This window comes from Prunus mume, linkage group LG4 (assembly GCF_029339155.1).
Source record: "Prunus mume cultivar Tortuosa linkage group LG4, ASM2933915v1, whole genome shotgun sequence".
Classification (NCBI taxonomy): domain Eukaryota; kingdom Viridiplantae; phylum Streptophyta; class Magnoliopsida; order Rosales; family Rosaceae; genus Prunus; species Prunus mume.
The window spans coordinates 20,474,260-20,490,324 of NC_142701.1; the positions used below are offsets into that span (position 1 = coordinate 20,474,260).

The 16,065-nt window shown below is 34.5% G+C and overlaps 1 protein-coding gene across 4 annotated transcripts; it reads left to right on the top strand.

Moving 5' to 3' along the window:
- The first annotated feature begins 1,399 nt into the window (after positions 1-1,399).
- LOC103329577 (K-box region and MADS-box transcription factor family protein) lies at positions 1,400-5,611 on the top strand. 4 transcript variants are annotated; one of them, XM_008232067.2, is made up of 8 exons: positions 1,400-1,668; positions 4,282-4,363; positions 4,505-4,569; positions 4,648-4,747; positions 4,825-4,866; positions 4,962-5,003; positions 5,078-5,217; positions 5,315-5,611. In XM_008232067.2, the coding sequence occupies exons 1-8, from the start codon at positions 1,484-1,486 to the stop codon at positions 5,397-5,399; spliced, it is 741 nt and encodes a 246-aa protein (XP_008230289.1). In that variant the 5' UTR covers positions 1,400-1,483; the 3' UTR covers positions 5,400-5,611. The 4 variants fall into 4 exon arrangements, with proteins under 4 accessions (XP_008230289.1, XP_008230290.1, XP_008230291.1 ...); XM_008232068.2 differs by having other exon boundaries at positions 4,508-4,569; XM_008232069.2 differs by having other exon boundaries at positions 4,285-4,363.
- The last annotated feature ends 10,454 nt before the right edge of the window (positions 5,612-16,065 follow it).

Genomic DNA, 16,065 nt, shown 5'->3' on the forward strand with positions numbered 1-16,065 from the left:
ACCAAACCACCCATTCTCGAGTACATGCTTTTTCTTCCTTGACCACACAACGTGAATATGCCCTTTTGTTTTTGTATCAGCAGAAGTGGTTTGCCCTCTGGTCCAAGCAATGCAACATTTATGGCTTTGTAGCAACACAACTAAACTAATCCTTGGCATTCTATTTATGCATCTTGTTGACTCTTCATCTTGATCGTACTTTTAATTTCATACAATCAATGCCAGTCCTTGGATGAGGATCGGACATAACTATATATATACATGTATGCATATATATACATAACATAAGGCTAATGGTTAGATTAAGTGCGATTTTGAAGACTTGAAACAAGGATCCTAAATGTAAATCTATTTATCTGAAAGCCGCTTGAACTAAAACTCTGGACAATTCGTAATTTGTATTATACACACATCAACCTTGATCACTTTAGTCATATTGAGGGAGGTGGGATTCCGAACTCAATACCTCAAGTGCAAGGGTAATAACTCTTATACCACTACTTGAACTAACCCGTGCTTTTTATATTATTTATAGTTTTACTGGGTGTTTTTAGTTGTTGCTAAACTATGTAATGTTGCAGGAACTTAGTCTCACAAATATTTTTCTATTTTATTTAGGGTTTTTTTTTCCTCGAAAGAAAGATTAAGCCAGTGAAGAACAAACACGTGGAGATCTGTTTTAAGGTTGGTGAGGACGTTCTGCTACTTACGAGGACAGTATATCATACAAGCCTTTTATTTATTAATTATTTATGTCAAACAATTACAAATTACCACGCGCCAGACTGCGCGCAATATTAGAAAGCACAGATATATTTTCAGAAATGAATTTAGCTGGATTATGACATGATGCAAAATTTATGAATATCAGCATATAATTTGGCAAAAAGTAGACGTGAATTTTCACTTTCAGAAAAGAAGTGTTGTTGAGTTAGAAAGACACAGTAAGTAATAAATGGAGATATGGAGACATACAGACAAAGCCAAACGCGCTCAAGCTGTGATTGGTTGTTGAGTTCTCTCTCAGCACAAAGACAGTACAAAAGAAAGAAAAGAAGAGATTTTATACGAAACAAGAAAGAACACCAACCCTAAATTTCATTTCAGAGTTTCTGGGTGTAGATTTAGAGCCTCAGGTTAAAAGCCAAAACTCAGGAGAGAGAACTTAAACTCTAAGCTACAAGACAAGCTCTGATCTTTCTCTTTCTCTCTCTCTCTCTCTCTTATCTTTCTTTAGGGTTTTCCACTGAGTGAGTATCTAACTTTCTCTTGTTTTACACAAATTTGGTTACAGTTTGGTACTGACCTAGAAAAGGAGGATCAGCTTGTACCAAAGAGAGAGAGAAGAACAAGAAAAGGGAAAGAAAATATTGTGGAGATCAAAACTTTTGATATATAGAAAATATATATATATAAGGGAAATAAAATTAAGGGGGGGGTGTGTGTGGTTGATTGGGTGGATAATATTTTAGCTGGCAAGGACATGGGGAGGGGAAGAGTGGAACTCAAGAGGATAGAGAACAAGATAAACAGGCAAGTCACATTTGCAAAGAGAAGAAATGGGCTTCTGAAGAAAGCCTATGAGCTCTCTATTCTCTGCGATGCTGAGGTTGCTCTCATCATCTTCTCTAACCGTGGCAAGCTCTATGAGTTCTGTAGCAGCTCTAGGTAAATTTTAATTACTCAACACACATCATTCACTCACTCACTCTCTCTCATCTCATTTCTTCTTTCTAGATTTATATGAGTTGGATCTGTTTAATTATACTCTCTAGTTTCTTTGATTTCTTCATGGGGTTTTTGGGATCCATATGATCTTGCTTTTACAAGTTCAAGCTTGCATCTTTCATATACAAAGTTTCTCTCTTTTTGGTTTGATTAATTCATTTCATAAGGCTGATGATACAAATTCTTTATTTCTTCATGGGTTTCATTGGGATCCATATGAGATCTTTGCTTCCACAAGTGCAAAAGCTTATCACAAAGTTTCTCTCCTTTTTTTTTTCAATTTAATTTTTAAAGCTATGTTGGAAATATTAATTAATCATGATGATGCATATTTTAATTTCCATTTCTTCTTCTTTTCCTCTTGTTATTTATTGAAGCTTCAAAAAAAAAAAAAAAAAAATTTGGATGTTCATCTAATTCTATTATCCGATTTCACGAAGTGATATTTTGTTCAAATTTTTTGGGTACTAAATCTTGCATTACTGGATCTGAATCACAAGGATTCCCCATTCTTTTTCTCTTTGGAGTATGGTTTTCATGGACAGAAAATATTGTCCCTTTTGTTTTTGGTAGCTAGAAAAATGTTGCCTTTGATTTCTCCCCTTTGCCTACCTTAGAATTAAAATTTATATAATTAGATAAAAATTAAGAGTTAAACTTAATTATCTTTTGCACTAACTTATTCTGGTTCCCTTTGTGTGAATGGATTGAGTGAAAGAAAAATTGGCAGATTGGCTGCAAAGGTGTGTGTGACTATAAAAAGGCTGAGATCATGATGATCCTATATTTCTTTTGGTATAGAATTTCGGACTCGGTGTTCAATGGCATGTCTAGAGAATTTAAAGTTCCTTCTTCTGATTGTCTTGGTCTGAAATCCGTATAAAATTGACACATCTATCAATGAAGAAAACCCTATCTATTATACAGCGGACAACCAGTGACTTCTTTCAAATCATGAACTACTTGGAAAAAAGGTTTTTTTCTTTTTGCTTGGCCACTTCTTAAAGAAAAATGTGTAGTGAACCATTTGTTGCATTCAAGATTTGTTCAGTTTTTTTTTCTTTGTTTATTGTTATATGTAAATTATACTTTTGATTGTGCATATGAGCAAACATTCTAGGGTTTTGGCATGTTTGATATGTGATAAGCATAAGCCAACCATTTTCGTCCAAAAAAAACAAAAAAGCATAAGCCAACCGTAACCACGAAGTTGGGATTGAACAGGTCTAATGCAACAGATCGTTTACAAATTTGAAATGCAAAAGATTGAAGTTTCTTGAGAATTAGTCAACTTTTGTTGCATCAAATATATATAAAGAGGAAATCATGAATTGTTAGAGCTGTCAGAGTCATGAACTTGGTTCAAGGAAAGAGAGGTTCACGAATATACGAGTGACAAGCATAGCTGTGGTGATGGTTACGATCAATTAATTTGCTTGTCATTATCTTTTTATTTTAATATAATTCTTTTGTTTGGCTTAACTGAAATGATGACTACTAACAGAAATCCATTTACTCTAATACTAAAATAAGATTTTTTGGGTTTATGTTTTCTTGTAATTAGGATGTAGAGAAAAATGTTATTGTCAAATTGTTTGATGAGAGATTCTCCAATAAGTATTTTATGTTAAGGATTAGTTGCATATTTTTAATCTCGACATTTGCATTGCATGTATGTTGCATATTAAATCTACCAACACATCTAATGAATGCAATCTGACGGTCAAGATTAAAAATATGTAACTAATTTTTAACCTAAATATTTATTGGAGAATTCCCCTTGTTTGATATGTAAGTTTTAATTCATCGACATGTATAATCTTGCTTGAATGCATCTAGAAGTAATTAGAAACCATAATGCATAAAATTGCCTACCATGACACCTCTTCTTGTTTAATGTACAAAATTTTAAACCCTTCTCGAGTAAGATGAGCAAATTCCTCGATTTGTTGTTTGACATGGAATGGTTTATGTGAATGGAGTACTCTACTCTCTATAATATGACCTCTTCTTGTTTAATGTACAAAAAACGAGTTGGAAATCGATTCTTTATCACTAGTTGTTGCTTCCATCGAAGCATGGAAATCAACTAGCTTGTTCTAATTGTGTCATATTAAGACTTTTCTTCTTAGAGTATCATTTTTCAAAACTTTTAATTCTCTTCAGCTGTTGCTTGTGAGTATAAATTGGAGTATGAATGTTTATTTTAGTGAATATATATACTTTATGCAATCATTTGTCAAATGGCTAGTGGTATTTTGGATATAGGTGTCTTTTGGTGGGAAAATAGTTCTACAACATGGATATAGATGTTCCTAAAGTGCCATATAGGGTAGGGTTTCCTAATTTTAAAGCAACAACCATAGATTGAGTAGGCTGTCAGACTTCAGAATTTAAGGTCTGCAGATTCAAAGTAAAGTGCAAGGCAGAAAGAAGAAGTTTAATAAGTTCTTCTCATAATAAAATTTTGAATCTTTAATTCATTTTCAGTAGTATCCTAATTGTCTCTTTTTTCTTTTTCCTTTTCCTTTTGCCCTGCGCCTTCTTCTTTAGTAGCATACTCAAAACACTGGAAAGGTACCAGAAGTGCAGTTATGGTCAAGTGGAAGTCAACAAACCTGCCAAGGAACTTGAGGTAGCACCTAAATTGCTACTTTGCCATATTGTGTATATATATATGAAGTTCAAAAACTTTTACTTTGCTTTTGGAATGTGGCTTATAGATGATCATCTAATAGAATGCGGCTAATACATTTTCGTTTCGGTTCATGTGTAGCAGAGCAGCTACCGCGAGTACTTGAAACTGAAAGGTCGATTTGAGTCCCTACAACGAACTCAGAGGTACTTACTTTGTGAATTATAGAATTAGCTGACTTGATTAGTTAACTCATTAATCATTTCTCCTTATAAATTCTGTAGAAACCTTCTTGGAGAAGAGTTGGGTCCCTTAAACACAAAGGAGCTTGAGCAGCTTGAGCGTCAACTTGAGTCCTCCTTGAAGCAAGTTAGGTCCACTAAGGTAACATGTCAACTTCAATAATTTACATTTACATGCAGATGTTGCTGCATTAATTGTTATCTCATCTTGTTATGCAGACTCAGTATATGCTGGACCAACTTTCTGACCTTCAAAATAAGGTACACATATATATCTGCCTCCATGTCTTGAAGATATCATCAAGGCATTGCAATTTCATGTGGTTATAATATTAATGAACTTGTTCTAATTACAGGAACAAATGTTAATAGAAGCAAACAGGGATTTGTCATTGAAGGTAATTTCAAAACAAAACCATGAAAACATAGAACCAATTTACATAATACATTGAATTTTATTACCATATTGCAGTTGGATGACATTAGTTCAAGAAACCAAATTAGACAATCATGGGAAGGTGGAAACCAGGGGGGTATGGCATATGGGACCCAGCATGCTCAATCTCAAGGGTTCTTCCAGCCCTTGGATTGCAATCCCACCTTGCAAATAGGGTAAAGATTTAATTTTTAAGTAATTAATCTTAATTAGTGTGTTTTAAACTTGATTAATAGCCATATATATCCTAATTGATTAACTTCGATTTTGCAGGTACTCTAATGTGGGGTCAGAGCAGATGAGTGCCACAACTCATGCCCAACAAGTCAACGGTTTCATCCCTGGATGGATGCTGTGAGATAAATATCCTCATATCAGTCATAAAAGCTTGCCAAGTATATGCTTCTTTTGCTGGCAGTATAAAATTTCATGTAACTTATTTTCACATAAAATCAGCAGTGGCTGAATTTCAGGGGACCTTTGAAAGGCCTAATATCCTTTTAACTTGTTTCACAAGGGGCTTGCAAGAAATTTAATTACAATATTGGGAACTTATTTCTTACTTTATAACTATGCTTTGCTTGCTTGTATGATTTTCTTTTCTCAAAGAAGAGCTTCTTCTTTTCTCATCAGGGTCCAATGCCACTCAGAGCTAAAACAAAACATAATTTGAAAGAAAAGAAAAGAGAAATTGTTTGGGCTGAAAATGGAAAAAAAAGCCCATTTATAGATTTTAAATCAGAATGGGCCTTGGGCTGCTCGAATTCATAGAATTAAATACCCAGAGGTATAGGCCCAAGGTCAAGCAGGCCCAGTATTTCTAATTTTCCAAAATAAAGCCATTGTTTATAACTCAAAATTGCTTTTACCTGATTAATGGTGCAATTATCTAGGTTAAAACTCAAAGTTAACTTCGATAGCTGGGAAAAGTTAGACGACGAAGGGAAAGGTTGAGCAACCGCATTAAATGCGATTGAAGAATGAAGGTATACTACACCAACTGGTTGAAGAAAAGGCCATGCTAGGACAAACCATCACCGACAATGCAGAATTCAATGTACTAGTTCACCATTTTAAACCGCAAAGAAAGAACTAACACATACTCAACCATCTTTTCACCAAGCGTGCAAATTCAAGAACCAATGAGCTTATAAATAGATGCAGAGCACAACTCTCAACACACAACTTTTCTCTCAGAAACATATTTCACACTCGATCAAGACTTGATCTCGTTGAACTCAACAAACCTCTCTTGCATCAATAGATCCAGTTGACAACTCCTCAGTTATCTTTTTTAGTTTATTACTCTGCCAACACTTGGTATCAATTACTAGTTGCTAGGCTTTTTTCATTTTCAGCACTAGTACTTCAATTTATTAGATTTACTTGTTCGTTTACATTCAAATTTATGACTGCAATGAATTGAATCAAGAAATCCTCAGTTCTGAGTTGTTTTTCCTGTCATTTTACTTTAAGTTTGCATTGATAATGAAATGAGTAGAGAAATCTTAAGTTCCAAATCATGTCTTTCAATTGAATTTAAGTTTAAAAGTGTTTATTTAGCATTTATGACTTGTTTTCCCTCATATCGGATTGAAAAAAGCTAGAAATTGGCTCCATACTTTGCAATATGATCTACTTATATCTAGCCCGATTAGGACATCTCTAGCCTGATCAGGGGCTAATCCTTTAGGATTTCACCTGTACCAACACATAAAAGTAGAATTTAAAAAGTCCTTAAGTCATACAAGGCATAGAACATAACTAATCTGAAACAGTTCCCCATTCATAGCACAATGACTTGATTAGAAGTTAGATTATAATGCGCAAATCACTAAATACATATCCTTGATCAAATAATCTCTTTCTGTTAGGTTGAGCCAAGCTCCAACACTGGTACACCTATCGCAAATATAAATTGGATCATTTCAAGGCCTATTACTTGGGCCTTAAACAAACTCTTCTCAACTTGATCCAACAAAGGAGAGTCCAGAAACATTGTTCCTAATGTGCTTGGTCCCGTTCTCTCTTCCTGGGGTCAACAAAATAAATAGGGAATATTATGCCAATTGATTAGAGTTTAGTGTAATAACCCGATCCTAAATTGGCCAAAAAATTTATTATTGAAATTGTGAGATTGCATGGGGTACCAGTATTTATTGTGTCAAACAGAGATCCTCGGTTTAAGTCTCATTTTTGGACAAAGTTACATGAAGCTTTTGAGACTTAGATAGAAGGGCAATTTGGTCAAGTGTGCCCAGCACCTGCTAGGTGTCAGACACGCACAAGGTTCAGCTCATATTCCAAAGTAGAATTTGGGTCAGGTCCTGGTCAACTTGGTATAAGAGCATTAGGTTTAAATTCTTGTAGATTTCGCACCTTGTGTGCATTCTTGTATTGATGAATTCATGTTTCTTATGATAGAATCATGAGCCCTAAGTGTGGTGGTACTTATAGAGGGACTCGTCAGTTATCTCGACATCGGGGACAGGATCCCCTTCTTGAGCTGGAGAACTATTCGATTTCGGGTCCGACACCGGAACATGTTGAGCAATCATTTGTAGGAGGTTTGACAGGGGTAGTACTAGAGATGGTCACCCCACCAGTTGACCCTAATTTTTAGCAGACACTAAAGTTGTTGACTCAAGCCTTGTCTGGACCGGGCATACCAAAGATGCATCTTGATTGTAATAACCAGATCCTAAATTGGTAAAAAAAATTATTGATGAAATTGTGAGATTGCATAGGCTCCCAGTATCTATTGTGTTAGACAGAGATCCTCGGTTTAAGTCCCGTTTTTGGACAAAGTTACATGAAGCTCTTGAGACTTAGTTAGAAGGGCAATTTGGTCAAATATGCCCGGCAACTGCTAGGTGTAGGACATGCACAAGGTTCGACTCAGATTCCAAAGTGAAATTTGGGTCGAGTTCTGTCATCAGCGTCCACCCTCATGTACCCAAATTCAAATTTGCATCTTAGTGTGTATATATATATATATATATATATAATCTTTCATCGAGGGATTCCTCAAATAAGCTTATTTGAAGGACACCCATTGTAGGCTCACTATGGATTGTATTTCACTAATCCAAACCGTCTATTTTGTAGATGCTCATTCAAAGATCATCTCTACAAAAAATCACTTGAATCCGATATCATTTGACCATTTAATTGAGTTATTGAAATTTTAGTACTTTCTTGAAGCACCGTATTTATTGAATTTGTAGGACACAATTGGATGTCAAAACGATTTTTGATTTGTCTAAGTTTTTATAAGGATGATCTATGAATGAAGACCTAAAAAATAAATGGTTTGGATCATTGGAAAAAAATTGTAGGGTACTAAAGGGGGTCCTCAAATAATTTTATTTGAGGGATATATATATATATATATATATATATATATATCCAAACCATGACACTATATTTTTAGGTCTTCATTCATAGATGATCCTTACAAAAATAAGACAAATCTGAAATCGACATCCAATTGTGTCTTACAAAATCAATGAACACTGCTAAGATTAGTACTAAAATTTCAATAACTCAATTTAGTGGTCAAATGATATCGATTCAAGTGATTTAATTTTAGAGATGATCTTTTGAATAAGTATCTAAAACACAAAATAGAGGTTTGAAATTATAAAAAAACCCAACAGTGTCCTCAAAACACTTTATAAACACACCCAAAACTCATCATATATATATATATATATATATATATATATATATATCAGCGGATCCGTGGCACTATATTTTTGACACAAGTTATGAATGAAATGGATTGAATGGCTAAGATTAACTAAACTAATTATATATTTTTCAATATATATTAAAAATAATTCTTAATTGACTTTCTCTTTCTTATTTCTCTATTGTTTGTCAATCAATGTTTTATAAAATCTTCCTATTTCGTATCCTCTGGAATTCTTCAGTTAATGACTTTCCCATCCTCCTCCTATTTCTTCTAAAAGCTTTATAGGTTTCTGATTTTTTTCTTCTCTATCCCTAACTTTGTTTTTTGCTTTTTTTTACTACTTAGTTTTTGGGTTGTTACAGTTATACATAGATTATGACTCACGAAGTAAAGGCTTGGGGATAACAACCTATCCACACACATACACAATCAAGTGCACAGCAAACTGTCTTTTGCCATATATTTTTTAATGTTATTATTAATCATAATGAATAAAAGCTTGTAAGCCATTAAGATGTTAGAAAAAAAAAAAGAGAGAGAGAGAGAGAGAGAGAGAGAGAGAGAGAGAGAATTAGATCAACCAAACGGTAGAGAACAAATATTGCAAAAATGTGGGCATTTTCTTTTTTGGTTAAATATTAATATCTTATTTTTTCTTCAATATTGGTAGCTTGAGACAGATTTTCTGTCGTTGAAGAATGCTCGGTTGGTGTAGATGACAATGGCAAGGGGAAGGTAATGGTGAGGTTTCGCAGGTTATTAATTGAGAAGATCATGATAAGAAAACAAAAGGGGGAAAGATAATTGAGTCATTTTCGGGATTATCATAATTAATTAATAAAAATGAAATTTACTTGGTATTAGAGATTTAATTTAATTTAAGTAATTAATGAAACATAATCTCAGCCATTCAATCCATTCTAAGCTAATGGTTGAAAATTTGTGTCAAAACTTGTGTCAAAAATATAATACCACGGATCCGCGCATATATATATATATATATTTAGGATTGAGGGACACACAAAAAATCATACATTTATACACACTTTTTTACCCCTTAGATGATTCATCATCTAATGGCTCAAAATGCATATGATATTATTTAAAAAGTAAAACAGTATTCTTTCATTTCGAAAACATAAGTCAACCAACCACATGATTACCTTTTCCAACTCTCTCTCCTCTTTAATTAAATTCTTGAAAACACAAAGACATTTTTTTTTTCCATCTAAAACTCTTCGATACTTTAGCTGGGCTTTCACTAAACTCTTCAGTATTTATATATTATATTAATTTAGACTATAAGTAGCCCGTACCCTTTAAAAATAGAGTAATTCTTAACTCTTTGTATTGATGATAATTTAAAATTTACATTCGAATTTTCATATGGGAAGCTTCATATATGTCGTTCTAATTCTAGTTTTTAGATTAAATTATAATCCACAACCATGGATTCGGATGCAGAAAAAGCCATTTGCACAAAACACAATTGTTGACGACAATTTCCTTGAATTAAAAAAATATATATTTATATAATTTTCAAACTGAAAGCGTTTAGAAATTGTAAGTGACAAACTAAAACAAAACAAAACATCATCTCTTCTCGTGGGAGTTCCTCTTCATCGGATCCGTACTGGTGATTCATTACACCACCACAACCACCGCCTTAACCCATCTCAACTACCCTTACAGATTTAATACTGGATCTAGGAAAAATCTTGCATCCAATCTAATCAAAATCCCCATGACATGCTATGTTCCTATTGCTCCTTACCTGTTTCATTTATACCTCTAAATCTTGAAGTTCCTTTGGGTTTTGAGGATGTCTGCATTACTAATCTCTACCAACTTAGAACCAACGGAATTAAACATGAGGAGATTTAGCTGGTGTTCCTTGCGCCTATATACTCCTTTACTTTTCATACCATACTTTCAAAGACTAGATCCACCTACACTCCATCAAACTTAAACACAACCCACCACCCGGAAAATACCCAAAATACTGCCATAGAGATCCTATTTCCATCCACAACATGTCCCATGACCAAATATGAGTGAAAGGAGAAGAAGCTGACCAGGTAGTAGTGACCGTGCACGTCCAACAAAAGACTATCTCATTGAGCAATTGGAGGAGTCACTAGGGATATATAATATGAAGGAGGGCTTGGAATTGGTTGGGGTGGTAATCGCTCAGAAGCTCCAGAACAAAGGGCAATCAAGGTCATCCTCAAAGCTTCTTGGAAAAAGTATGGTGAAGCAAAGATTGTTTGGGTCAAAGAGAACCTATTTGCCATTACGGTAACTGATGAAGAGATGACATGAAAAGTAATCGATGACCTCCCATGTCTCTTGTGCATGTTTTGAATAACGATGACTTCCCATGTCCTCCAACAAATTAAGCTGGGTAGATGGTTATTCGAAGATACTTTGATTTTCTCATCGGATAGATTGTCATGCTGCATTTTGTGGTGTGGTGTCTTGTTCAGTGAAGGGTTGTCTCATTTTGATTTGTGTTATGTTGTTATGTTATGTTTTATTTTGGATGTGATGTGCCACACGTAGCTTGTTGTTGTAAGTTACTAATCTGTACTCTATCTCCTAAAAAAAAAGAACTAAACCTTACTTTAGGATGTTATGTCATCAACCCTAGCCTCAAATGTACAAACTTGAAGTACCAAAGGAGAGGACCTTGGGGTGGGGGGGAGGCGAACCTTTTATCTTCTTCTACTTAAATAGAGTAGAAAAACTTATATGAAATAGGGATAATATTGGTCTAGCCTCGGCCAATCACAGACTGCCAAGTGGAAAAATTATTACGTGTGGCATAATGTGATTGGCCGATGATAGCAAAATGATATTCAACTCTTTAAGACCCTATTTGATATCAGGGAGGCTATAATGATGAGTTTAAAGTGAGGAGGCTATTTGAGGAGGTCAATCTCATCATCAACAAATGTAAAGAAATCTTGTGATTTAAATATTTGGCTTATTTATTGTTTCAAATTTCCTCACTTTACCCCCCATTCTCCTACTCCGTCTCAAATATTGCTCCTTCCTTTCAACGCCGTCTCATTTTCCTGTTAAATGGCTTCTCTCTCTCTATGATCCTTAACCCAACCCCATTGCACCCCCTCCTCTTTTTCTCTTTCTCTCTCTCTTACTCTCTCTTTTCTCTCATCCTCTCCCTAGACCCAACCCCAATGCACCTCCATTGCAACCCACAACTTCCCTCCCTCACTCTCTCTCTCTCTCTCTCTCTCTCTCTCTCTCTCTCTCTCACACACACACACACACACACACAAATCTCAAGCCTCTCTCTTTTCTCCTCTCCCCTTCCCTCCCCAAACCCAAACCTAACTCTCCATGGAATTACTCAACACACCCAAACCATCAACACTCAAAATTTTATAATAAAACATTTCCTCGACAGCCACTGCTCATCTTCTCTTAGTGAGAGAAAAAGGCAAAAAGAAGAAAAAAGATGAGAGGGGGTGGGGGTGAGATGAAGGTTCGATGAGTGTTGGGGAGAGAGAGAGAGAAGAGAGAATATAGAAGGGCTAAAATTACTAGAATGCCTATGCCACCTCAGCACACTTAACGGTTTTGTGGACATAAATAGATGGAAGTGGTAAAGTGAGAAAATTTTAGCAATTTTTAGAGATTTGAGAGGTGAAGTGATGAAATATGAATTCCGGGTGATTAAAGTGAGTGCAAGCTCAAGTTCTAGGGTGAAACAATAAATAAACCTAAATATTTTAAATGTTTTGATGGTGGGATTAGCCTTCTCAAATAGTTTCCTCACTTTAAATTCCTCATTGTAGTCTCTTCCGTTTGATATATATCATCTGGGCTCTTTTCAGTTGCTAGATTTTGTTGGGCGCAAAGTAATAAGCCTCAATATAAAGAATTTGGGTTTTTATTTTTGTGTTAAGCCCAGTCAGTTTATAGAGTTGGCATTAGTTTTTATTTGTATATTTATTTAATGTTTTTACTCAACAATTATTGTGTATGACATTTGGACATAAATTTTTCATGGAGTAATATTTGAAAAAGAATTTGGGACTTTGAGATATCTATAGACATATGTATAGGTGCAAATTACGAAGCAAAAGGACTGAAGTAGGTTAACTCAGTTCTCTTTTGCTCAAATATGTTAGGTCTTCAATTTGTTTTTTGGTGTGTAAAGAAATGGTCCCGTCAAGCATGTGCTAGCTCACTGAGATGCATATAGATATACGAGGTTTGAATTCACATTTGATTCATTGGGACCATTTAGATTATGTGTCATGCTTAATTTCGAGTGATGACAAAATACTATAAAAGTATGGTTACGTGGATATAGGTAGATATTTATTGATATTATTCTTTAAAAGGGAGAAAAATAAACTATGTCGTCCATCTATATTATAACACATGTACAAAATATACCACGTAACCATATTACCGTAATATTCTATAATTTCTCCTTAATTCCAGAAATTTCTTTCTTCTATTCTTTGAGAAAGTTTCCATGCGGAATCAAAATGTACATTTTAGGACCACTTCATGAAAACTTAAGTCTTACACGCAAGTTAAAATTGATGGATAGGATCAAAATGTATTTGTATTTTATTTTGTTTTTAATTTGCATGCTTGTGTTAAAGGAGGAAGGACCACATGATGAATTATTTAATTAATGCGTCAATATCATCATTACAAACTATTCACTGTTCGATTTCAATTTTTGTTGATCAAATCATTCCATTCATAATTCCATTACCCTGTGTAGATTGGTCTTTTAATTATTTTAATTAATTATGCTAATTTCTCACAAATTATGTTGGAAAAGTTGGTACATATGCAGCTTTTCCCCGAGCTAATTCTGGAACTGGGATCCACTTAAAAATTAATCCTGCATCATAATTGGCATGCATACATATGTATGTGGATATAAGCAAATCTAACAACCAAATGTGACATACATAAACATAGGTTTGTTGAATTAGAGAGAGAGAGGGGAGAAAGGAAAAACTTTACTCAAACTTAGCTTTTTTTTCTTTCTTGGTCATCACTCTCAAACTAACTTTAAAACCAAATGTGCTGATCTAGTCTAGATGTAAAGCCACGGTCCTTCTATAGGAAAATGAAGCTTTTCTACCACCAAGAATAGAGGAAGCTTGATCAGACTAAACCGAGGATTAAGGGAGTACTTATATGCGATAAGTGCACTCTAATTATCTTGATTATTATTAATTTCACTTTGATTTAGAACAATCATGAATGTGGTTCATAACTAGGTTAGCTAGGTTGCATCGTTTTCGATTCATCTCCTCCACTCCATGTCCATGTCCATCTCCATCAATCTCCATCTCCACGTACATATATATAGCAACAAAACTTAACAAAAGATGGCATTAATACATTTGCAGAACCCAACTTATATATGAGGACGAAGCTGCTAAGCCATTATTCATGCATGCAGAAATGGTTGAGCAAATTCAATGAGCTCGACAGGTACGTGGGGCACCTCATGAAACAAATGGTTGTGGTCAAGACGCAAGTCGTATTCTATTTCCATTTCTCTATGATTTTTTTTGGTAGTTTTTTATCATTTGTACGTGGGCCATGGCATGGGACTGTTGGGACAATAACACATCAATACGTCTTGTCGTCTACTAAACAGCTAAATGCATTACTATAGCTTATCGATCGGTATAGTTGGGCTATGAACAATGTGCAAAATATGCTGACTTTTCTCCCCCTTTTCAATTATAGCAGTAATAATGTTGACCAAGGTCACACTCACACCTACATTAGAGTCTTGTAGGGGAAAGAAAACGAAATTCATATATGGCTTCACAGCAAATTGTAGGTCTGTTTGCGGTGAAATTATTAAAGGTAAAAAAAATAAAAATAAAAACCATAAAAGAAAAATTGCTCGTGTCTCCAGCTAGTAATAACATAGATTAGTCCGTTTTGATTTGTAGTTGTCTTGGTTTGAGGAGTCTTCTGACACTATTTAGAACCTTTTATTTTTTTAAATTGTATCGCTGTTTATTGGCGTGGATCCCTTTTGAGTTTATTGTTAAAGTTATTATGAAAAAAGAAAGTAACACGAGTATGAGCACAACCACCGAGAAATAAAGTGAGAGATATATTTTCCTTTTTATCGCACTTGTCCTTCACAGTATTAATTTGACATTTTTGGAGTTGTATAATTTGTAGCTTAAATGGTCCCCCTCGCTTATGCATATAGTCGTACGAGGTCGGTTGTATTATTAAAAAGGACTGGAAGATGGTGCTTTTAGAGGTCATAGAACAGTTTCTTGTTCAAGAGTATGATGGGTAGGAGATGAATGCCCAACAAACTTTAAACGAAAACAAAAACAAAAACAAAAAAAAGAAAAGAAAACAAATGTTCATAGTACTAATTAATGGGACCACTATCATGGAAATTCTTAAGTTTCGCACATAAAAATAAAAATCCCACATGCCAACACAATTATATAATTATTCAGAGGCTGGACCACAAAGTAGTGCTTGAATATGATTTTCTAATGCGATTTATCAATCTGAATGTTATATTTTTTTTTCTTTATTAAAGAAAAGTAATGTCAACATACGTATTATTCTTAAGCAGAAAGACATCTTTATAAAGAAATGAAAGTAATGAAACGAAGATAGAGAAGTTTTTCTCTTTATGTACAGGAGAAAACAAAGATAAGAATGACAAACCCGACTCATGTGCCGTTCTAAAAAAGCACAAATTAAGATTTCAGGAATTTGAAATAAAGTAGTATCCATGCATTTGGGGCAGCCAACTGCGGCTACAAACCACCACAAAGGGCAACATAAGGCCAACAAATTAAGAAGAGTAAATACAGAAGCTAGAGCAAAAACAAAAACCAATTTCCCCTGAATTTTGAGAGATCCGAAGAACCTGAACCCAATCCCAACAAGCCACGCCACGCCACCAACAAAAACACAAACCAATTTAATTATTTAATTTGACAGGAAGACCAAACCCCAGGGAGCCGGGCAACAACTATGAAATCATTAAAAAAATATTTAAATGATTTAATAATTTCCTTAACCGATATCATTATAATTTTGCAAACAATTAGATGAATCGAATTGAACTAAACCATCAAATAGAGTTGGCAGGCAAAACCTACACGAGTCCGCACCCGCGTTCTACAGTTAACCTTAAAATTTCGCTTCCCAATTGACTGATTGACTTGGATAATGATTAATTAATCCATGTGTTAAGTCAATGTTGAACATTAACAATCTGATCATGATTTGACAAACTCATGTTATTAGTGATTCATAATGCACAAAACAAGTA